Source organism: Lonchura striata, chromosome 10 (assembly GCF_046129695.1).
Source record: "Lonchura striata isolate bLonStr1 chromosome 10, bLonStr1.mat, whole genome shotgun sequence".
In the NCBI taxonomy this organism is placed as follows: domain Eukaryota; kingdom Metazoa; phylum Chordata; class Aves; order Passeriformes; family Estrildidae; genus Lonchura; species Lonchura striata.
The window spans coordinates 23908275-23932194 of NC_134612.1; the positions used below are offsets into that span (position 1 = coordinate 23908275).

General features: G+C 42.8%; 1 protein-coding gene across 1 annotated transcript in view; it reads right to left on the reverse strand.

The window, feature by feature from the left end:
• SERPINI1 (serpin family I member 1) overlaps window positions 1–23920 on the reverse strand; it is a 44937-nt gene that overhangs the window by 12409 nt on the left and 8608 nt on the right. The window contains exons 2-5 of the mRNA XM_021548255.2: window positions 8123–8390; window positions 6625–6855; window positions 3994–4188; window positions 3044–3248 (exon numbers count right to left, since the gene is read on the reverse strand). Of these exons, the coding sequence (XP_021403930.1) occupies window positions 3044–3248; window positions 3994–4188; window positions 6625–6855; window positions 8123–8372 (881 nt within the window). The 5' untranslated portion in view covers window positions 8373–8390. The remainder of the gene's footprint in view (window positions 1–3043; window positions 3249–3993; window positions 4189–6624; window positions 6856–8122; window positions 8391–23920) is intronic.

Below are 23920 nucleotides of genomic sequence, written 5' to 3' on the forward strand. Positions count from 1 at the left end.
TGAAAACAAACAAGCAAGAGAGCAGAAAAACCCCAGTAACAACAAAACCTGGCAAAAACCCCCCAAAAAACAGCAACAACAACAAAAAAAAAAAAAACTAAAAAAACCACAGCCCATTCAGCTGCTCTGGGCAGGGGAAGCAGAGCAGGTTGTGGGTTTTTCTCTGGGAAGATCCTTCCTTTCAGGGCTGAATGTGCAGGAGTTGGGTGGGAATGTGTTCCAGTGGAGTTTTGTGCCTCTTCTGTGGTTGGATCTCAAGGACAACCAGCACTGGCCCATTCCTCAGCAAAAGGGGACTTGAGACAGCAGGTTAAGAAGTAAAACCAGAAGGCTCAAGGATTCTTTTTCTTCATTTTGGTTTGGATTTATATTGGGTTTTGTGGGGCGGTTTTAGTGCTTGCTGTTTTTTCTTTTAAAGAAAACAAGCCTCAGCTAACACCACTTATCATTTTGGCACCATCTGAAGATTTTAAAGCTATTTTAAATACACAGAAAAAGCAAGAAGGTTGTAACAGAGATTTGGGCACACTGGAACAATCCTAAAGAGGGGATCTGCAAACTGTAGCACCACTATTAGGTACCAGTTCCTCCCATGCTCTTCAAGTAATTTATGTTGAAGAGACAGCTTTGTAAATTAGATTCATGGTCTGTTTCACTCCTATGCAAAAAAGTGGATTAAAATGTTGATCATTTTAGTCTGGGTTAAGCTGGAAACAATGATTTGGAAATGAAAATGAGAAAGTATAATTTAACCATTCTATACAAATCTCTCCTTTGCCATTAAGAGGAATAATACACAATTTCATTTGCACACAGATAATGCAGGCAGAAATTGCAAAGTTGTGATTAACTCTGCTTTGGCAAGTCATTCAGTGCCATTACAAATGTATAAGTTTAAAAAATGTTCACTTTATAATTGGATAGCATCTCTCAAGATATAAAAATTTAATTTTATTCCAGTGCTGCTTTCTATTTCTCAGTGGACAGAGCCTGGAGGCCACATTTCATAACATGCCTTTCTGAGTCACAGCATCAAATATTTATGAAATGTTTATTTAGAGCATTGACAAAATCCTGTAGATCACCTCTGAATCCCTAATGGAAACCCAACACCTTGGGAGCATGCAATTAACTCCTGGACTTTTTGTAAGAGACTGCAGAATTCCTACACAATTCCAAGCTCAGGACAGTTATCTTTTGTAATCTGAAGATACTGAAGGTGATCAGCATGTGTTTCTACCTGGTTTGCCTCTGTATGGCTGAATTTGCAAGTGTTCATCCCATTCTTTGAGGTGCTTGGATAAGAACCAAGCAGCCTGAAGGCAGAATAAATAAAGACATTTTATGATCACACAAACCCCAGGCCTCAAATTCTCATGTGAAAACCTGGCTCAAGAGAACCCTGGAGTCTCTGCAAACAAAACCCCAAATCCCCAATAAAAACCGAATCCAAGCTATAATTAAATAATAAATCAAACATATTAATTATGTTTTCAATGCCATTCATGTGCTTAGATACTCAAGATACTTCAATATGGAAACTGGTTTTTACAGATTTTCTCCCTAATCAATGGAGGATCTCCATAATCTGCTGTGGATCTCCCACTCCAGGAATTTTTGGAGAGAAGATGCCCAACTTCAGCACCTGGTGCACAGGTTGCTGTCCCAGGTACAGAAGGATGGAAGAATCCTCAGATTTCTCATTCACAGCTAGGCTTGCCCAGGCCTGCAGGAAAAGCGGCCTAAGAGAAAAATCCCCTCTCATGTGTCCTAGTGGACTTTGAGGCCGCTGGGACCTGAAGCTCCAAGAGAAAACAAACAAGAAACAAATCCCAGAGCAGAGTGCAGCAGGTTCAGTCTGTACTAAACCTGCAGTGCAGCTCTTTGCTGCTCTTCCTGCTTCTTCAAAGGAACTGGGGCTGAAATAAGAGAGAAACTCCTACTATGGGGACTGAAAAACAGCCCCAAAATGCTGCTGAACCCTCAGCACTCTGCCTTTAAGCTCTACAGAGAAGTGGAGTCCATCTCAATTTGGGATCAGGGCATGCTGACAGCACCAGTCCATCTCAACCTAATTGATCCTGGCTGGCCGTGTTTATTGTGCTCAGCTCCTGGACAGTGCTCTCTGCTCTGGAGAGGGAGCTGATGGACTGCAGGAACAAGCTCAGACCTCCAGACACCTGAAATCAAATAACTGTTTTCATGATTTAAGGATTCAGTTGAGTTTATTTTTTCTGCAGCCACGTACCCACTGCATAGTGCCACAAAAATAGGAGAAGTGGAAGTGATTCCTTTCAGAGATGGGCTCTGTTCTTACATAGACACTGCCATGAAATCATCATGAATCACTTGAAGGACAGTGTGGTCCAGCTGTACATTATTAGTGACATTTAGTAGTAAATAACTCTGCTACCAAGCCAGGCAGGGCACAGGCATGAGAAATCTAAAAGTGGATGAAGCAGGATTCCAGGAAAGAGCCTAATGGTGTATGTGGGCAAATCTGAGCACACAGCCCGTGTCTGCAAATGGACTGACAAATTTCAGCCCTTCTGGTACTGATGTCTTGTTATTCTTTGCTGCTCTGAGGAGAAAAAGCAGCACTTCTTACAGCTGGTAAAAAAACCAACTCAAAATTGACTGGAATTACCCCTCAACACTCAACCATTTGTATCTGCACAGACACACACACACCACTAGAACTCCTGAAAATAGCAGCACACAGAAACCTAATTAGCACCTAAATGAAACATTTGGTAGTTCAGACTTCCAATATTTCTGTGGCTCCTGCCTAAATGGAATTTATCCATAATGAGTCCTGCACTACTCTGAGCATCATTCTGGGTGGATGTGCTTCTGAAAGGGATGGAGCTGCTGAAATAACCCTCACTCTGCACTGCACCCCCAGGCCCTGCTGCCAAACCACCCTCCTGTGGCTGCTGCATCACTCCAGGCTTGAGCAGGACAGTCCAAGTGTTCCCTACCCTGCTCCTCCATCACTGGGGATGCAATTCCCCCTTCCAGTGACACGGAGGCACGCTCTCACCTTGGCAAATACACTTCCACTTTTTGCTTCTTCACAGAATTAGCCCATTCATTAATCAAGGAGGCCTTGACCAGTGGCTCCAATGTGGCCAGGGGAACCTCCTGCCTGGAAAGGACAATCATCATGCTGATCTCATCCCCCTCATAGGGGATTTCCAGGACCTGGTAGATCCCTCCTGCTTCGTTGGAGCCATCACTGAACTCTCCTAGAGGAGGCAAACAACAGAAACCCTGTTAGAACAATTTTCTTTTGTCTTTATTGTATTTACTAGTTACTGGAACTAAAAATGACCCTCTTCATTCTATATAAAATTGGTTTCTTCATCACAGAATTTCAGGCTTAAATTTGATTTCTTACAGAATACAAGCTCAAGCAATCACACTGTACATAATCACAGTTCTGGGACACAACTTTCAGTGGTTAGGCAGAGAAGAGCTAAAATTTAAGACTTTCAGGGAAATGGGCAGAGTTTTTTATTCAGGAAAGAGGATTTTTCAGTGATGAGATTGAGCAAAATGCTGCCAGACATTTTAGAATCCACTTGGAGCTCAAGCTCCAACTAAAAGTGATCATTAGTTCTGCTGTTCAAAGAACCTCTATTATACCAGTCCAACAGTAAAGAGCAAACATTCATTTGAATGTTTAGCACAGCACAAGAAAAATATTTTTGTGATAAGCAGGACTAGCTCAAGAATTGCAAAGAACTTAAATCCAATGGACAAACATTCTGAAATCCATCCTGTGGCATCAAGCAAGTCATTATAAGTGTTGCTACCAGTTATACTATACACACTAGGGATAAAAAAACCACATGCTGAATTCCTCCTTTGGGCAAACAGCACATTAAAAATTCTAGGTGGAAGAATAGACAACAATACAAATAGATATTGCTGCAACAAACCCATTAAGTGAAGATTTAGTAGCTCTAAATTGCTAAAGGTCTAACTCACCGTAGTAGAACTCTCCCTGTTGGTACATCATTGGAATTTGCACTTCACTTTCATCATCTTTAGTGAAAGAAAAAGTTCTGGTATTTTCAGGCCTGAACTGTGACTTCCAGTTGCCTTTAAAGTAGATTGCATTGATGAGAGCCAAATGAGTTAGAGCACCAAAGTCTCTTGAAGACACAAAATCTTTGATCATGCCTAAAAAGAAACCCAGCTGTCAGTCTGCATGTCAAAGTGAGCATTAAATCCAAATTTAAGGCAGCTTGAAAAATGCAAGAAAATAAAAAGCAGTGTTAACATGTAATTTCCAATTCAGATGTTTCATTAAATCTCCAATTAAAGTGCCAGTGTTTTGTAAACCTAAATCACAGTGGAGGTGTGTAAACCCTCCCATCAAGTACGTGTTAGGCAACTGTTTCTTGATCACTACTAAATATACCCTACAAGGAAGCAACGTGGAGAAAAGGTCATATTTAGAATGTTTACCCTGCTGCTATGAAACAGTTCAGCACTTCCATCTTAACATCAGAACTTGTACAAACTTTGGGTCCAATCCAAAGAAGCACTTAAATGGGTGCTTGATTTAAAGTGTCCCCATTGCAGCTTCACCTGGGCCAGTTCTGAAGGAGCTTCAGTGATCTTCTGCTGAATTCAAAGCCAGGACTAAGCACCAAAAATCCACAAAAATTCCCAGCATTTGTTCCAGAGGCAATAGCTCTTGAAAAGCAAAAGAGGAAAACCATCTAGCATCTGCTCTATTCATGGGAGGTACAGCAGCTGAGCATGGCAGCTGCTCTGCTCCTACTCCTGAATAAGTCATTTACATCAGAATGCAGTCTGGTACCTGCTGCAGCTCATCTCAAACCTTGCATTTCACCAAAATCATTCCCAGTTTGGTAAACTGGGTGCACTGACCAGATCAGTCACTGTTCTTCAGGAATTACAGACTCCTTCAGATTGCTTTTTTACTCACTTCTATTTTTAGCTGACATTGCAATGCAAAGTGTTAAAATAAACACATTCATCCATCTGATTATTACTCTTTAATCCATCGCTTAAAAAACAAATTAATTCTGCTTTCTGGAGCACATGATCCTGACTAACTGGTGTGAAATTTGTATATCACAGGGCTGGATTTCTTCCGGGTTGCTGTTTGTACTTCATTTTACCTCGAATGTTCTAAGGAGGGAGGTGTGACCAATACTCACTTGGAGTTGTAAAAAAGAAAAAAAAAAAGGAAAATATTTCCAGATTTCTATTTGGTACTCATATTTCTTTGTTTTATCAGCCACGTCTTGTAAATACATTAATGAAATGTTAAGAATTTTCCTGCCCAGAGAAACCTTTGATGGTTCTGTGTTCTGCTCTGAGCCTCCCATCACGCTGAACAGGCTGGAACTGAAACCTGCCTGTGCTGTGCCCCTTTCCCAAGGGGGAAATCAGAGAGAAGGGATCAGCTGAGGGACTGGAACCATCCCAATGTGGCACCAAGAGCCCTCCAGCTGCCCCGGTGGGCCCTGCTATTCCTTTTCCCTCAGACAGACACCACATCCATGGAAACCCTCTGCAATCTGCTGCATCACTTCCACCCAGCTATTTCTGCAGCCTGAGAGAAAGGGCAGTTTGTCAGGAACAGAATGGCTGCTGTGCTCCCTTGGAACAAACCAGACCATTTTCTAGAGGGAATAAAAGCATTACAGAAGGTGCTTTTCCACTTTGGAGCCGTGGTTTTCCATAAAGCATTATGGATTCTTAAGTGCTCAGACTACATGGGGATGTGTTAATTCCTTCCAGGTGATTCCAATCCCTCCAAATTCCCAGTGGTACAACTGCGGCAGAGCCAGAATTTCCTCAATTACTCCCAAAATCTCAACCTTCAGAGTGGGCCAGGGGAACCAGAATGAGATGATCCCTGCCCCAGGAGACTCCCAGATATGGGGACTCTGCATGGATGCAGGAAATGCCACCTCTCTGGGAGCTGCCAAGCCAAGCAGCACCCCGCAGCTCTCAATGTGCATATTTACAACAGTAATTTTGTGCTTAACTCCCCTGCTGCAAATTTGTGTTGTGAAACTGTTGACAGCGTTCCTAAAATCAACTACCCTCTCAACATGCTATCTCGTTTACTCACACTGCAAAATATTACATTACACACTGATTTTGTGGTTCAAAATTATCTTTTCATTCCCTACTATTCTATTTCTCAGTATCTTGTGAGTATGAGCTCCTCAGAGGAGGAGTGATACTCCACACATCCAAAGCATGAGCCAATAACCTCTCTGCAGACAACTTTGCTCATCATTAGCAATAATATTTTTTAAAAAAATATTTAAAAATACTATTAAAATGCTTACCACTAAAACAGTCTCATTCAATAAATGTTACAGATGGTAAGACCAGAGAACAAATATTCAAATAGATGCCACATGATTAACAATGACTAATATTACTTCTGACAGATCATTCCTACACAGGAAAAAAAAATAGAAATACTGAAATTCTTCTCCAGGGAGGAGACACTTCAGTCTCAGACAGAACAGATAAAAGCCAAAGCACCAGCCCAGCATCACTGCACAAGTTGGGAAGCAGAAACACTTCCCGCAGGAAGTGCACAAAAGGATCACATGCACTTACTATTTGTGTGATTCTCCACCCATTTATTGATCTGAGTAGCAACAGCTGCACTTTGGCTGAAATCTACATTCTCTACTTCAGCTTTGAAGTATTTTTTCACCAGCTGCAGGAATTTGTCACTGACGTGGAACCCGTTCTGCACGTAGAGGGAGTTGGCGATGTCCAGCACGTAGTGACTTTCTTCAGCAGTTGCCATGTCAGACAGCTCCTTCAGGAAGGCAAACTCCTCACCTGGGGAGGGAAAAAAAAACCTTCAGTGGTTCAGAAAGGAAAATTATTCCATGGATTTTCTGCTGAAAATTCACCAAGATGTTTTATGTGAAGGAAAGTCATCTTTTTTAAACAAACTTGTTTCTAAGCCTACATACACCATGAGATCTGAAGGAATAATCTCCAAGATCATATTACTTAGAGCCTGTTTTTTCTACTAGCTCTAATTAGTCCAATTATTGAGGCATTTGAATCCTATCAGAAACAAAGCTATCAACTGAAATCCTTTCTACACCAAAAGAGCAATTAAAAAAATTCTTCTTACAGGTCCAATTTCTAATTTTTGCCACTACAAATTCTTAACAGAACTTTTATTCCATCTTAAATGCCAGCTGTTTAAGGAGAAATGAACTTCTAATCTTGAAACTAAGGACCTGCACAACCTCTTCTGTGCTAAAAGCAGGTCTAGAATTTCCCAGGATCCTTAGTGGGGCTGTACAGCGTTCTTGGTGGGTAATGAGGGATCCTGAACAGGATTAAAGCAGTCTGCTTTAAAATAGGAAGCTTGTACTGCTGCATGAAGGTGAATTTTTAAATTTAAAACCCAAGAAAATAAACCTTAAAACTGATGGCAATGATCTATTTCAAGCAGAAATCATGGGAACACTTTCACTGAATGCCACACTCATATCCCAGAATAGTGAGCAACTCAAAAGAAAAATCAACGGCACAACCCCCTCCACTACAGCTCAGGGATAATTGATTATTGTTTTAGAGACAAAATGTAGAACTCAACTGGTGCTGCAGCCTCCACAGAGAGGCATAAACTCTGCAGTAGCTCTAACAAACACAGTTCAGAAATTCCTCCCCAAGATCCTTTCACTCCAAAGTCCAGCACATGGCACGAGTAAGAAATTTCATTCAGGTTTCAAAGCAGTTATTTGGTTATCAATAGAATAGAAGCAATTTTGCTGAAACTCCTGCTTTCCTTACCAGCTTTCACCATCATCCCTCAAAAGGATGTTCCTAAAAAATCTCTTTTTAGAGGCCAAGGCAAGTTTATTTTGCAGCAGAAACCAAGGTGAGCTGCAACTGTTGGAGGTTCAGGTAGCCCCAGCCAGGGTTTTATCTCTCAGCTCATGCAGAACTCACACATTTGAGCCTGCCCAGGGCCATGAAAGCCACCAAGAAATGCAGTGGTGAACAAGCCATGGATGTGAGCAGGCCACTCCCACCCTTGCTCCTGTTTCTCTGAGACAAAAAGCAGGACGTGATGAAAAGGCCTCACCATTTTTCAGGCTGTCAAACCCCATGGAATGCCGGATTTCCTTCAAGGTGGTGCCATGGGCTCCCAGCTCCACCATGCCCATGGCTATGGCAATGCTCAGAGGGGAGAAGAGGATGTTCTCATCCTCCCTGCTGGCTCGCAGCTGGTTGTAAACGTTCACCGAGAGCTCAGCAATGGTTTCATCAGGAAAATTGGTCTTGAAGGCTTCGCTTTGCAGAGCAAGCAGAGACAGCAGTCCAAGGAAATACATGACTTGAGGTTTTAAGGCCTGCAAGATAAATTTGAGACAAAATGAGATTGTTGGATAATATAAAATTCAACTCAAAAGAAAGAAGAGTAGGCAAATTTTAATCTTAAATCTGTGGGGGAAGAAAATCCCCAGAGTTCAATGCACAATGCAGTTACTTGGAGGAGACACTATTAAAACAGAAGTGATATTGTATTTTCACTCAAAAATAACCTCCTCCCTTATGTAATGATATGTTTGTGAAATCTTCCAGCCCCAGACCAACAAAACACTCACAGAAAAGGACCCCAAAAACAGCAACCCCTTCCCTCCTTCCCTTTGGAATTGTGGCTGTTTAGCAGTGCTGACCTGGAACTGGTTTGTGTTTCTGCACTTTTCCACCAAGAAGACCCAGAAATCTGCTATGTGTTTCATTTGACCTTCTAGTAAGATGGAACTTACTTATCTAAGTCCCTCAAAACCCCCAACAGGTAAAACTGTTTCAAATACTGTGAGAGCTCTCTGATACCCGTGACAAAGTTATTGTTCCGTGATGTTTGCTCAGTAGCAAAACACATGGCAAGCAGCCAAAAATTCTTTGAAAGAAAAAAAAAATAATCAATCATGCCTTAGTTACCAAATAAAACCCTTTTGTTAGTAAATAACAGTAAGAAGTTGGGTAGCTCTGCTAGCTGGAGTCAACCCCCTCTCAGGGGATAAAGGGACTGTACAGTGAGAAAGATTCAACAGTGGGAACAAGGAAGGAAACTAAATTTAGAAAAGGGTTAGCACTGATGCTTCTGACTAATCCATCCCCCAAGCTTTGCTGAAATGCTCTGGGGTAAGCAACAGTTCTCACTCTACCCCAGTTTAGCTCATCACACAACTACTGATAGTAGAATTCCAGCTCCTGGAGCAGGGAATGTGTAACTTCATCCTTCCATTTTTATTTCCCTTTAAACTCTGTGCTACCTTGGCATGCGACCCACTACTGCTGCAAGCCTTGGGTGAGAAACAGCAACCACCAGAGCTCCTGTTTCAGCTCCTTCCCTCTGCCACTCTGTCTCCAAGGCACAGCAGAGCAAATCCTCCTGAAGCAGGGGGTTGGACAGGACAAGGCTCAGAGCTTTATCCACAAGTGTTTACAAGTTGTTGTGCCAGGCTGCAGGGCTCGTCAGCACAGCCCAGATTTGTGTGAATGCTGCTGCTCCACAGAATCAATTTGCATGCAGGCAGCCCGAGTGCCTCTCCTTATGCTTCCCAGCAATCCTGGGGCTGCATTACCAGGTTTTATAGACATGGCACAAAGTGAGCTTTATACAACATTTATATTCTGCATTTCATCTTCAAAGGCCTATGTAGCATTATCTAATTCACTCACACAGTGCTGAATGATCCATAATTTAAGTGTTATTACTCGCATTTTATAGCTGAGAAAATACAAAGAACAACAGGGTACACACACGTGCCTTGGCAGCCACTGGTGCCAGCACTAGTTAAGATTCCTCCTGTCCCCCAGCCTCCATCAGCTTTTGTTCAGTCCTGAACTGAGAAAATTAAAGAGATGAACCAGTGCAGCAATCCCACATGGTTGAGGGGAGAAGGAGAGCCTCGCCTCTCCCCTGCCTCTCATCTTTCCCGTGGCTCTTTCCACTAATGTAAGAAATATTCCCCTTCCTAAATTTCCAGTAAATTATCTATGGTGGCATCCCTCCACTTCTGTGGATTACTTGATCAATCTTCCTCTGATTCTTAGTAAGATAGCAAAAATATCCACTGAAGGCTCTTATTCTATTTAGGAGCAGCAAAGAAAAGTCACAGGAGCCTAAAGCACCAGCTCTAATCCTTCTGCCTGCATGTTCCAGTGCACTGGCAGAACTACCCAGCACTGCACTGCTGCCCAGTGCAAAACACCAGTCTGACCACCATTATTTATTTCAGAAACACTGAGACACTATTTATAACCCCAAACATTATCAACACACCACCAACTTCCCCAACAACTACTTAATAGCAGCACATTTTTTTTAACCTACCCATTTATAAATTATTGACTTAAGGATATTCAGGTTTCTGCTAGAGAAAATAACTGGATTTCTCTGTGATCCACAGGCATTGTAGATTTCTTTATTTAAAAGGCCTTGAGCATGCCTCTGCCAGAGCTGCATAACACTTGAGCCAGCATATCACCATGATAGACTGAGTCCAGGTTTTATTCTCTTATCCTAAAAGCTGCACAAGGCAAGAAAAGCTTAACAAAGCTCCAGCACACAAGTCTATAGTAGCACAAAAACGGTACTCAGGAAACAGATAAGCAGGAGCTCATCTTGCTTTTGTTGAGGATGAGCCCAAATTTGGGAGCTGTCCCACATTAATCTATACAAACAAGTTGTGCAGCTCAGCGTGGATGCAATTACACAGAGAGTGAAGCTTTCCACTCCTGGATCAAGAGCAGCTTGAGCTCACTTGGAGACCTGACATGGTTAAAACAGATGTAAAATAATCTGCAATTTTCAGAAAGGGAAGTTCCCCAGCCTTGCAGTTGCAGAGGCAGCTGCTCAGCACTCCATCACTGATCTCTGTCCTATGTACTACTGCCAGACAGGCTTAAATAATTGCACAGGGGAAGGAGGGGAGAAATTTATACATCTTAATTAAGTGTTTAATATGCAGGTCAGACTGTCTGAAAGCTAATAAAATATTTGGTATTAGACAATGCTGGAACCCCAATATTAGATACAAATCAGAATCATATTTCTTTGTGACCACTCACCATAAGCTCCTCATGTGAAATAATTATGCTGTAATACTTTTCATTACCGAGTTGGACACAAAATAGAGAAAGTACATAGATGGAGACAAATAAAATTTATACAGAAATGATCTTATCAAGAAAAAGTACCAAACTCATGTTTTTAACTACAAGCCAAATCCCACTGATGCAACACAAGAGGCTGAACTGTGCAGAATAGAAGTTCCCAGTAGAAATGAATTAAAACCAAACAATTTCAATTTCTTCCCCTGCACTTCCACATCATTTTAGTCTAGAGAGGTTTTCTAATGAAGTTCACAGTGAAGTTCCCCATACAGACACCAAGGGGAAAGGAAGAGAAAGAGGCAGGAATGAACACATTGATACAGGCAGAGAATTTATCAGTTCCTTTGCTGGCAATGCTCTCCAAAGTGAAAATACAAACATAAATGAGTCCAAAGCAAGGGAAGGTTCTTTAAAGCAACCTAAAGATCTGTGGGTGCTGGTCAGTGGGGAGGAGGCTGTAAAACACCACAGATCAACCCCTGCCAGCCAGTGGGAAAATGGTCTCATCTCATCCATCTAATGGGAAACGTCTGTGGTAAATTCCTCAGTTCAATTCCTCTCACACTTCTGGCTCATGCTCACACTGCTCTGCTGACAACTGGGAATCCAGCTCTTAATTATCATTCCAGCCAGAGCAGTTGCTGCTCCTCTGCTCCTGCCTCACTGCAGGCTGGATTACTTTGGGGTCTGTGCTTCCTCAGGCAGGAGGGCTGGGTCCCACCAAGGCTGAGACTGATTCTGGTGCAGCATCTTCTCAGCATCTCCCTCCAGTGAGAACCCTGGATTGTCACTGCAGCAGCACTGAGAGCATCTTTAAACTGCCTGGACCCAACTCACAAACACATTCCAAGTGAAGGAAATGAAGCTGAACATTATGTAATGCACATCCAGAAACTTAAACAGTCCCTGGGAGTATCATCAAAATTTTACTCAGTCTTTTCTGTCTTCCTCAGACATCCCCAGTACAGTCTGTCACTGCTGATCTGCATCAATGCAATCTGGTTAAATAATCCTGCAGCACTGGGAAAGGAGTCAATGTCCCCACTGAACAATGTTTAAAAATCAACAACCATCAGTTTCAAATGTACTGTGTACATTTTGCTTTCATTGGCTAAATAGAAGAATAAAAAAAACTGTTAAAAATGCTTTCACTCCTCAGCCATACAGTTGTTAAGGCCAAAGGTATGAACTTCTCATTTGAGGGTGTGTCAGACAGATTGAGTTTTGTTTGATGTCATCAACTGATGCATGAACACCTCTCTCTTATAGGCAATCAAGGAATCAGTGCAAACAAATTCTCCTTTGCCACAGCCTCTTCTTGGAGAACAGTTGTGTATCACAAATTCTCACTTGCTACAGAGGTTTGTCAGAGTGAATCAGTTTCCTTCTGGCTTGCAACTGTTTTCAGGGGAAAAAAACAGTGATGGAACACTAAACCCAACAAGATTCCAGGTATCTATCCTTCAGCAGGCACTGAAGTCACACCTGATTCGATTCCCAGGAAACTTTTTCATTCAGCATTTCAGAAAACACCTGGACAGGTATCACCAGCCCCAAAACTCAGCCCAGCACATTTCCCCAAGCAGCCACAACCAGCTCAGGGCTGCTGCTCACCTGCCCTGGGGCCAGCCCAGATGTGCTCCGGGCACAAGGGACACCCATCCTTGTGATGTCTGAAGAAAAACATTCATCTGATAAATACAGGACTGCTCCTCCGGCTCTTGCCTTTCCCCAGCATAAGGCTGGGATGACTAAGAGGAAGCAGAACAAATTCGCCCCCTCACACCCACAAACTCTGAACTATTTGGTTCCAGTAAAATGCAAAAGGGGCAGGAGCTCTCTGTAAGCTGAGATATTTTGAGATATCCTATCAACAAACTCCAACTGAGTTCACAGACATGAGGTACCACGGATTTTGAAACAGCAAGACCTGGACTCAGCGTAGGAAGGTGCCAAAAATTCAATTAAGGGTTGAATTCTAGTACCTTGTACTTGTCAGACAGGTTGAAAAAATGGGTTATAATTTCCTTTTCTTTTACACCTTTACAGAGGGTTTTATAAAGAAACTAATTTATGGCTTTAAAAACCTACAAAATAAAGCTGTGATACATTGCCTTGGTTCCTCAGCACACAGAGACTAAACTAAGATTACTTGCCTTCAAGATTACTCTTGGCTACCTGCAAGCTAAACACCAAAGGTGTGGGAAGTACAAATGAGAAAAACTGCTGATTCCTGATCAGTGTGTTAAAAAAAAACCCTGGGAGGAAAACAAGTGTGGTAACAGCACTGATTACATTGTCTCCTGTAAAGAGCAGCTGCAGGAGCAGACAGAAGTCTGGCAGAACAATTTGATAAAGCAACAGACGGATTTGCTCAGGGAACAAGACCTGCAGGGTCGGGGAAAAACCCACTGTGGATCCAGGCGGGGACTGGGGGAGTCTCCTTCCTCCCAAACCCAACCAGAACACTGCCATGCTTGTGAATCATGGAAGGATGTGAGTTTGGTGAAAATTCAGCCACCACTGCTTTGCCACTTGGGAAATACGCCAATCGCTGCAGGCACCTTTGCTCTGAATGACTTCTTGTTGGCAGTCACATCTACCAATAAATACCAGAGAGAGGCACCACCTAACTAATAACAACAGCTCAGAGAATGAACAGAGCTTCGAGAATGAAGCCAAGGCCCCCTCCACAGAGAAGCCCCAGCCCAGGGCTGCAGGAGCAGCCGGTGAGAGCCTCAGCTGCTCCCCAGACCAGGAATGGTTGTCATGGCTACCCTGAAGGATGTGCACAGGAGGCTCCCAGAGATGGCCACGATTTGCTCCCAGCTAGTTCAGGCTTGCCTCAGGCCCTACAACAACAGCAGGGGAAGGTGGCTGCTGCCACAAACCTCAAGCTGCTCACAAACCCACCTGATGCACTGCGGAGCTACACAAGAATGGCCTTTTCAGTCCCTTCTGCTTTGTCCAGCAATACGACCTCTCAGACTTTTAGTTGAGGATTGGGCCAAAATTGCACCTCCAGCCAGTCCAACTGGAGCAAAAGCATTCTCACCTCCAGAACGTTGTGGTTTTACCACAGGCAGCCCCCCCAGAAGTAATGTGACACTTGCTCCCATCAGCTGCTCACTGTGTTCATCTCCCTTTTCCTCCCCAGCATTCAGCCCCTCTCTCCCTTCCAGCACAGGAACTGTGAAATAAAGTTCAAACTGAGCTGGCTCCACCTGAGAAATAATTTATTTTCCACAGCCAGGACAACAGGCAGGTGTGCAGGGGACAGCAGTGCCAGGGAGCAAACATCCTGCTGGGGAGCCCACAGCCAGCAGTGCTCACCCAGCTCACTGGGATGTGCCACACAGAGCCTGCCTGGAGGTGAGAGCAGCAAATTAGAGCAATCCTCACAGCAACAGATAATTCAGGATGTGTTACTGCTTAGAACCAGCAGAATGCAGCTAAGGAAATGGGAAAATAACTAAATAGCCATTAAATGCTTCAAGCTACAGCTGAATAGATAACCAGCTGGCTATCAAGGACAGTGCAGGCAGCACATGAAGGGATCTACAAAGTGCTTTGGGTAGCAGTAGTGCAGTCCCTGGAATTGGTGACAAGCCTGGGAAATTCTACATTCCTTGGACAGCAGGCAGGCACATCACTGCTCACTGTGACATGTGTTCCACTTAGCCAGCAAGGCAGCTCCTTCATGTTAGGGGATGTACTTACATTTTCTGTGCTGCAAAAAATGTTTACCCTTAGCCTATGTGAGCATCTGACCTTGTCAAGCAGAGATTCTACAGACACATGTGGAACCATGGAGCTTGTTGGAATCAGTTTGTCTCAGTGCAATGACATCTCTATCTCAATCTGCACAAACATTTATTAATAAGTTAAGGGATTTTGTCACCATCTGTCAATTATGGTGTCATTGCCTTCTGGAGCAGGAAACCTCGAGGTTAATTTCATTAGAGAGCAGCACAACAATGATATAGGAAATAGTGGGGCATTTAAACCTCCAGAATAGAGTGACTAAGACAAGGAACAGTCATTCCATAGGAAGTGTTTGGACCACACTAAAACCTTGCTCTCCAACACACAGCCGAGTCATGCCCTTCAGAATTCTTGATTTCTGTTGTTTAAAATGACCCCATGGCACCAGGAGCATTGAGAAAACCTGAAAGACGAATGCTACACTGAAAAATTTCATATTGACAATTTCTTTTCAATTGAATCCCAAGTGTTTTTAAACTTTCATGGAGCTTGGCACTGACTCACTAACCTGCTGAGGCAATTATGCAAGCCAAAGTTGTCTTAATTGCGCTTCCTCAAGCATATTCCCTCAGCTCTAATTAAAAAATAAAAAGAGATGCTGAGAAGCCATGTCCAAAATACTTAAATTTGAATAGCCTAAAGCGAACATCTAAATACATGTCTAGACAATTAAAAAAGGTGGTCTTGTTTCCAAATCTACTGCTGTAAGGCCTGCAATTGGGAAGACTCATATGCAATTTCTCTGTTTGTTTCTCCTGTCTAGGAGAAACAAATTTTTAGAAATACTTTGGCAGAGTGCCTTATTTTTTGACAGCTCCAGTGTGCCCCACAAAGTAAGAGCTATAAATAAGAAAACACAAAACCCACAAGCTCTGTGAAGGAGAAAAATCGAAGCATTATGGAACTTGGGGATTCTAAAAGGTTCAGAAGTGGGGGTGTGCCTGTGGCTCATCTGACAAAGTCAATGCAGTCTGACTGGGGAGAGCCTCAAGCCTGAGATTGGAATACTACACAGGATCTGCTTCCAGCAGACCAAAAGGGGGTTTACCTGGCAAGGTCCACAGAAGCATCTTAGTCAGGCACAGCCTGTTTGGTTTTGGTGGCTTTAGCATCCATTTCTGTCCCAGGGAGGGCTGTGAGCCCTGCACAGCTCTCTGAACCAGGTACACATCTCTCTCTCAGGTACATTGGTCTGGTGGTGAAGATGCTGACCTGACTGCTGGAAGGAGGGACAATGTCCACACACAGGAGGGGAAGGTGGCTCTCCGAGGCTCTCCAGAGCCAATTCTGACACGTTCTACCTCTGCAATGACTTTTCAGGGAAAAGGCCAATGCAGCACTTCACTCAGGGTGCAACCATCCAGGGAAGATACCCCAAATGAGACAGCAGCATTCCTTTTCCTCCCTCAGATTTCCTTCGGGCTAGCTGGGAAAGAAAGGGTGAGATCTAATTCTGTAATAGTCTTCTTTCCATCAGAAGCAGCAGAGATAGAACACTGCAATCAGTTATTTTAGACACAAGAACAACTTCTTGCCTGCTCTTGCACGTACCACAAATTTCCTTACTTACAGTTAAGTCCCATTTCTGTTATTTTCCTGTGAAACTCAGCTGATCATCAAGCTCCCACTATAATTTAATTAAAAGGGCAGTAGCTAAGTTTCACCATATGCAACTGCCAGATGCAATCACTGCAGTTGGAGTCTAAAGGCGAGATCCCTGCATGTACTGGAGCGTAGTTTTATAAGTGATGAAAGCTGTCACTTATGTCACAGATATTGCTGTAATGCATGATGATATTACAGCTTCAGCAGCACCAAAATATATTAATAATACATCCTGTGGAAGCATTTACAGCAAGAGAGTTTGGAATGCAGTGTTTCAAGCATTTTTCTTGCAACTCCCTATTTATACATAAAGTCACTTGAGATACATTACATTAGTCTGTGTACTTTGCCTGGCATTATACAAGCTCTCACAGCCAATTTTAAACCTTCCAAAGTAGGAGGACTAAAAGACACAACTAATTAAGGAGAAACAAAAACAGAACAGGAACCCTTCACTGCTTAGGGTTGTAGGAATAGGGAATGCTGCAGGAGAAGTACACCTAGAAATTGTGCATCTCTGGAGGAGATTTTGCTGAATGTCTTTTAAAAGCCCATCAAACAACTCAGGAAAGTTTTCAAATATCCTTAACAAAACACAATGAACAATGACAATCTTTAAATCATCCCAGAATAACTAAATAGAAAAATTACACAGCCATTTCAAAAGATCAAAGTAGAAGTTAATTCTTCCTTACCTTGTCCAGCTCCCTTCACAAGGACTTAAGAAAAGAGATCAGGCTATGGTATAGCTATGTCAAGATGATGAAGAAAGTTAATTAAAATGCATCAGGATTTCAGAAGAGGAGTCTGTCAGTGCATGAACTGAAAGCAAGTGTGACATACAAACCAGCTTGTTTTCCTACAAAATAATATTGGCTTCAGCCTTGCAATCAACACTGGGCTCCATTTACATTTAGGTAACGTCCCTCTTGCCAGCAGAGTTATTATTCACTTCTGTTAACACTTCTGAGATCAGAATTACTTTCTTACAGTACAGTAATAAGGCAGAGATTGCTTTAGAAAAAAAAAACAACCCAAAACAATTAACCCCAGCATTCAAAGTAGATGTTATACCCTGATTAATTACCAGCAGCAATTCATCATTAGTGCTGTTTACAATGCACAGACACTGTTTCTCCAGTGCCTCTCTGCTGCATGCTCCCCTTCTCCATCCATGGCAAACTCAGGATTGCAGCAGGCACTGCTGAGCTTCCAGCCAGCCCCACACACTCCTGGGAGCTGCAGCACACCAGGGAGCCAGTCCTGACAGCCCCAGGGCTGAGAGCAGCACCAGCTCAGAGCTCAGACCCCAGCAGCCCTGGCACCATGGAAGGCATGGCCACCAGCTGGCAGAGATGTCCTGGCATGGCTGGGCAACAGGCAGGGCTCAGGAAAGCCCAGGTTTAAAACCTGAAACAGCTGAAAGAGCTGTCTGGGCATGGCTGGGGGCCAGGCAGGGCTCAGGAAAGCCCAGGTTTAAAACCAGCTGAAAGAGCTGTCTTGGCATGGTCAGGAGCCAGGCAGGGTCCAGGAAAGCCCAGGTCTAAAAACAGCTGAAAGAGCTTTTTTGGCATGTCTGGGAGCCAGGCAGGGCTCAGGAAAGCCCAGGTTTAAAACCAGCTGACAGAGTTGTCCTGGCATGGCTGGGAGCCAGGCAGGGTCTATGAAAGCCCAGGTTTAAAACCTGAAACAGCTGAAAGAGCTGTCTGGGCATGGCCAGGAAAGCCCAGGTTTAAAACCAGCTGAAAGAGCTGCCCTGGCATGGTTGGGGGCCAGGGAGGGTCTAGGGAAGCCCAGGTTTAAAACCAGCTGAAAGAGCTGTCCTGGCATGGCCAGGAGGAAGGCAGGGTCTAGGAAAGCCCAGGTTTAAAACCAGCTGACAGAGTTGTCCTGGCATGGCTGGGGGCCAGGCAGGGTCTATGAAAGCCCAGGAGCAAGGCAGGGTCTAGGAAAGCCCAGGTTTAAAACCTGAAACAGCTGAAAGAGCTGTCTGGGCATGGCTGGGGGCCAGGCAGTGCCTAGGAAAGCCCAGGTTTAAAACCAGCTGAAAGAGCTTTTTTGGCATGGCCAAGAGCCAGGCAGGACCTAGAAAAGCCCATGTTTAAAACCAGATGAAAGAGCTGTCTTAGCAAGTGTGCCCAGCCTGACCAGCAGAGCCACGGCTGAGGCACAAAATGAGAATGAAAAAGGCTCTAAAGCTGGTCTAGCACAAAGTCTTCAGAGACAAAAGGATGAGAAAGAAAAGTAACTCAGGTGGGGTTCAGTTCTGAACCAGCAAAATGGAGTCACTGAGCAAGGACATTTCAGCAAAATCAGTAACTGAGGGAAAAATTCAGCATTAAGCCTCTCCAAATATTTCTCTAACATAGCAGAATAACATCTGTTACAAAGTACAGGCTTTTTTTTCTAAAAACTACAGAATAATCTCAAAGCCAAATTCAGCCAGTAGCAGGATTCTTTCACTCTGTATTTTTCACAGTAGAAAACCTCAACAGGGCATTCCATAAGAATGCCTTTTTGATCTGAAGGATGTTGATCACTGATCTTCCCAAAGGAGTGAGAAGCATGGGAATTCCACATGGAGAAGAAAATTAAACTCTTCTTTCCTCCCATCCTAAGGCCAGTTCCAATTCTTGCCTTTTAGTCCTCAGCATCACTGCTATTTACTTTGCTGGTATTTTTCATATATTCTCAAATATTCTCAGTTGTCTCTCTTATCTCCATGGTTTTTTTCTTCTACAACTCCACAACTCTGGTTTTATATTGCTTGCACTTGGGAGAAGCTCTGCAAATATCTAAAAAAAGCAAGCAACCAGAACATCTGCACCAATACAGACAAGTCAGATCTAGGAAGGAGGAATGAACCACTCAGTATGGCACAGTGGCCAGAATTGCCACTAAAATCCTCATGCTTTTTTCACCACATCATCATTAATGTCCTTCCTTCCTCCCTCTTGTTTTTTCAGAAGCATCCATGAACTTACCAACTCAAGGAAAAAACCCCAAAAGCCAACAAATGGGACAGTAGCAGCCTCCTGCTGTTCCAAGCAGGAGAGCTGGCAAGGCATGAGAACAAGAAGTAAGCTTGGTGCCCTGCATGTGTTTCTGAATTGTTCAGAGAAAATATCTGGAACAACAGCAGCTTTAAGGGATAAACTGGAAAGTTAGAAACAGAAAGGCAGGGAGGAAAAATGATTTCCTGCTGTTCAGGCATCTTATCCACAACAGAAGATAGACAACCACCAAATAGTTTTTTCAGTCAGAGGAAAAAAACAAGCATCATTTTACTGGGGGGGAATAAAATATTCACATTTTTGTTCTGATAGTTTCATTTACCCTGGCCTTGGAGGCTTGTGGCTATTGAAACATCATTTTTGTCCCACCACGGACAAAACAGCTCAGTTCAGAGTCCAGCACTCAAGCTGTGCCTGGAAGGTGGAATCTGGCCTTGGAGCTCACTTCTGTGCTCACTGTTCAAGCCTCATTGGTTTGTGTTTATGGGAACTGACGCTGTTCCAAGTACCCACTCCATGATGAGCCATTGAAACACCACATGCAGGGAGCTGAATTTGTCTTAATCCTGCTTATTCTCCCACACAGAGGAGTTTGCATCATGTTAGACCTGACTGTAAATGCTGCAGCAATTCCCATGAACCAGAGCAAGCACAAAGCACTGGAGGGACAGACCACTTGTGCTGTGCTCTGCTGGCTCACACACCCTCCCCGAGGCTCCAGGAACACGCTCGTGCTCTGATGTCCTGAGGATGTCTGGGGTTTTTTTTGGTTGGGTGGTTTTGTTTTGGTTTGGTTTTGTATCCAGATTTTTATAATTTGAAACCTTGAATACCTTAAAGAAAGGAATTGAATCATTTCCAACACCCAGAATGAAAACTGAAGGTTGAAACCTCATTGTCTCCCCTCCCCAAACCAAACTGCCTTTTTTCCAGCAAGTCTCAGATGTTTTCTTATGGCAAGTTCATATTAATTCTACCTTGTGCTAGAAAGACTCTGACACTACTCCCCAGCTTTTGTATGACGAGCTATGATTCATGTGCATCCAGTATTTTCCATTGGTGGGTAACATACACACTTATTTAAAATGAGGTTAATCTTTTTAATTAGCGTGGCTTTCAAAAGTAAGTAGGTTAACCTGAATTCTTGTGCCTATATATAAGATCCCAATTTTCAAGCTTTACATGGGTTATCTGATTTTTATGTCTAAATTATGTTGTCAAATAGGCAAGGTGGACAGCTGCACCTTAAAACAAGGAATTCAGACCCAGTTTGTGCCAAGCAGTTCCATCAATATGGTCACAGAAGGAAAAATATTTTAATTTTCAGTCAATCTGCCTAAGCACCAAACTCATTAGGCAACAAGCAGGCAGAATGCCTTGTCTCACACAGACCTCCTAGAGCTGGTGCAGCTGGATGAGAAGCAGTGCCCAAATTACACACATTTCTTTAGTTAGTCACCACAGGACAGTTATTCACTGGACCCAAATACACCCCCAGGTGTAAATGGCCAACAGCTCATCTCTCACTGCACCAACTCTGCTAATCCTTGAGGCAGCAGGCAGAGATCAGCTGGGCACCTTGTGGACTGTGCAGCACAGCCACCTCTATCTCAAAGTTTATCACTGGGACACAGGAGACACTAAAAATTACAGCTGGCTCCCATTAGAGCATGAAATCATCCACCTAAATTTACTTATAGGTTGATTTCTTCTTGGTTCAAATTCATCCGTGGCAGAACATACAGAATTGTACTACCTTGAAGTGAAGAAGAACACTGAGTTTTGTGGTTTGAAGCAGTGAAGTGCCTGTGTAGAGGTGACAGCAGCTCCACTGGATCAAGCATCCAAACCTGTGGGACATTGTGCCATGAATTTCTGCACTTAAAGAGCAACCAGCTGAGACATCAGGGTTTGTTTCTATAAAAATATAGGGAAGCCAACAGCAGAACACATCCAGCCTTCACCAGGAACCATCTCTTTCCCAGCTCCCAAAGCCCACAGTAACCAAGGCTGCTAATAATGGACCAGAAGTTCCCTACAATGAACTACATTTTCCCCCCAATGCTACATTAAAAAGTTTGACTTTAAACAGTCCAGTCTTCACCATGCAGAGCTGTAATATTTGTGTGCTTACTGTGGCTCCCAAATACAACATCAGTGATGTCAGACACGGCCACGCACTTGCCCAGGCAAGACCCAAGTTTATGTCTCTACAGAGCCAGAAATTAATAGCTTAACACTTGTTTTCCCATGATTCAGAAGTTTTCAGGAATTGTTACACTGTACTAGGAGGAGCAATGAAAGGCCGAGTAAAAGAATGGATTAAGAAAACTCTTAGTACAGCAAGACTTGAAAACACACTTATCACAGCTGTAATTACAAGCCTGAATGGCCATAGCTGATCCCTAACCTCAAACACTTTTGCAGTCCCATTCAGTGAGTTTGCATTAGGGAAAAAAATCTTTACTGGAGCCTTATTAAACAAACATTTCCTTGTTCTGATTTTAAAGGTCCTACTCGTTTAACCTGTCTTATACAGAAAGAGCCAAACCACGGCATTACAAAATTAGAGCTTAACTACCTCAAAGTCCTCAGGTCGTTCAGGTTTTTAGAGGTCTTTTTGCTGAATTGTTTCAGGGAGAGAAATATTTACCTCCTATTTGACACTGGCAACTCCCCACTCACTCCCTCCAGGAACTGTTGAGATTACTTTATCCAGAAATCCAGACTAGAAATTTTCCTCTGTAATATCCTGATCAAACTGGGGATTTTGCAGTGTATTTATTTCATTTATGATACTGTCAAAGAGGTCAAGGTGCTTACTGTGGGGAAAAAAGCTTACATTTGGCAGGCACTCATGCAGTGCCTTTCAAAAACCAGGAGTATTCCCTATGCCCAAGGAATTTTCCCCCAGGATTGAGTGTGACACAGCCTGGCTGCAAATTCTTCAGGGCGGGTGTTTATTTTTTAATTGGACTAACAATGATGCCAGCTGAGGTAGCCAAGTATGAAATTAATATGGATTTAAAAGCTCAAACTTGGCCAGTTTGGAGATGTTTTATTTCAGTTCCTCTCTTGGATATCAATCATAGAGGGAAAAGAAAAAAAGGCTTTAAAATACTGTTCTGATTGTGTATGCAGAGTGGATGGGACAAACTGAGTTTCAAACTGTTGTAACAATACATCAGCTAACAACAGAATTTTGCTGGAAAACACAAGAAAGCTCTGGAAAAGGTTGCCTGGGGAGGTCTCTACCCATAGCCACTACATGCCATGGTTTTGGGTGAATAATTTTGGAATTCTTGGCCAAAGCAGGCCAGGATGGTTCAAACTTCTGTTCTGTGTCAGGGGTGGGAACACAGAAATCATCCCAGGTTTAGGAGTTTTATGGCTGGCATAGAGAACTCCTCAGGACCCCAGTTCTGTTCACTGTGCAGCTCTGATTTTATTCAAAAAACCTGAAAAATTAAAATTATTTTTCCTTGGCTTAAACTAACATGACAAAAATAATTTGAGCTGCTCAGAAAATGTTGTGTGTTTAGCTGCTTGATCCATAAGTGGAAAAAAGCTAATTACACAACCCATTTAGGCATTTAATGTCCCAGGGCCAAGTCAGTCTATGGCCACAGAAAGCATTAATAAACATGGCTTATCTCACTTTATGAAAGTTGTGATTACCATTTTTCAGTAACTGCAGCTATCAGCAGCATTTCACCTCTCCTACCTTATGAAATTGAACCCAAACAGCAAAACCTATTTGAATTCAGCTGAAATGTGAATTTATTTGGAACATGTTCTCTTTTTGCTTCTGTATAAAATGTCAAAATTCAGAGCTGGATTTCTCAAAGTGCAGCACATCAGGGCTCAGCTGGGAACAAACAGGAGCAGCCAAGCACATGAGATCAAATAAGCCTCTAGTTTAATGCCTAAATGGGAAATAAATATTCAAGGATAAAAAAAAAAAGAGAACACAAAATTAACCTGCCTGCTAATTTTCAGAATTGTTACGTTTTAAATCTATCTGTAGAAATGGTCCACTTTGCATTTCAGCTACAGAACACACAAGAAATATTTAGGAAGTTTCCTCAATGGAATAAAAATCATCATAGTACTATGTAGATATAGGCCAAATCCCAGTAGCATCACTGAAAAACTTTAAAATATTTTGCATATATGACATTATTACATAATATATATATATATATGCTTTAAGTCATATATGGGTAATTGATATCCCACTTTTGAAATGTCACCAAGCTGTTGGCTCCTATTCAATACCAACCAACTGCCTCTCCTTGTTCTGGAGGCAGACAAAATAATTGTAAATTGGTAGCAAACCCTCATATTTCAATTATGAAAAAAGTGAAGAA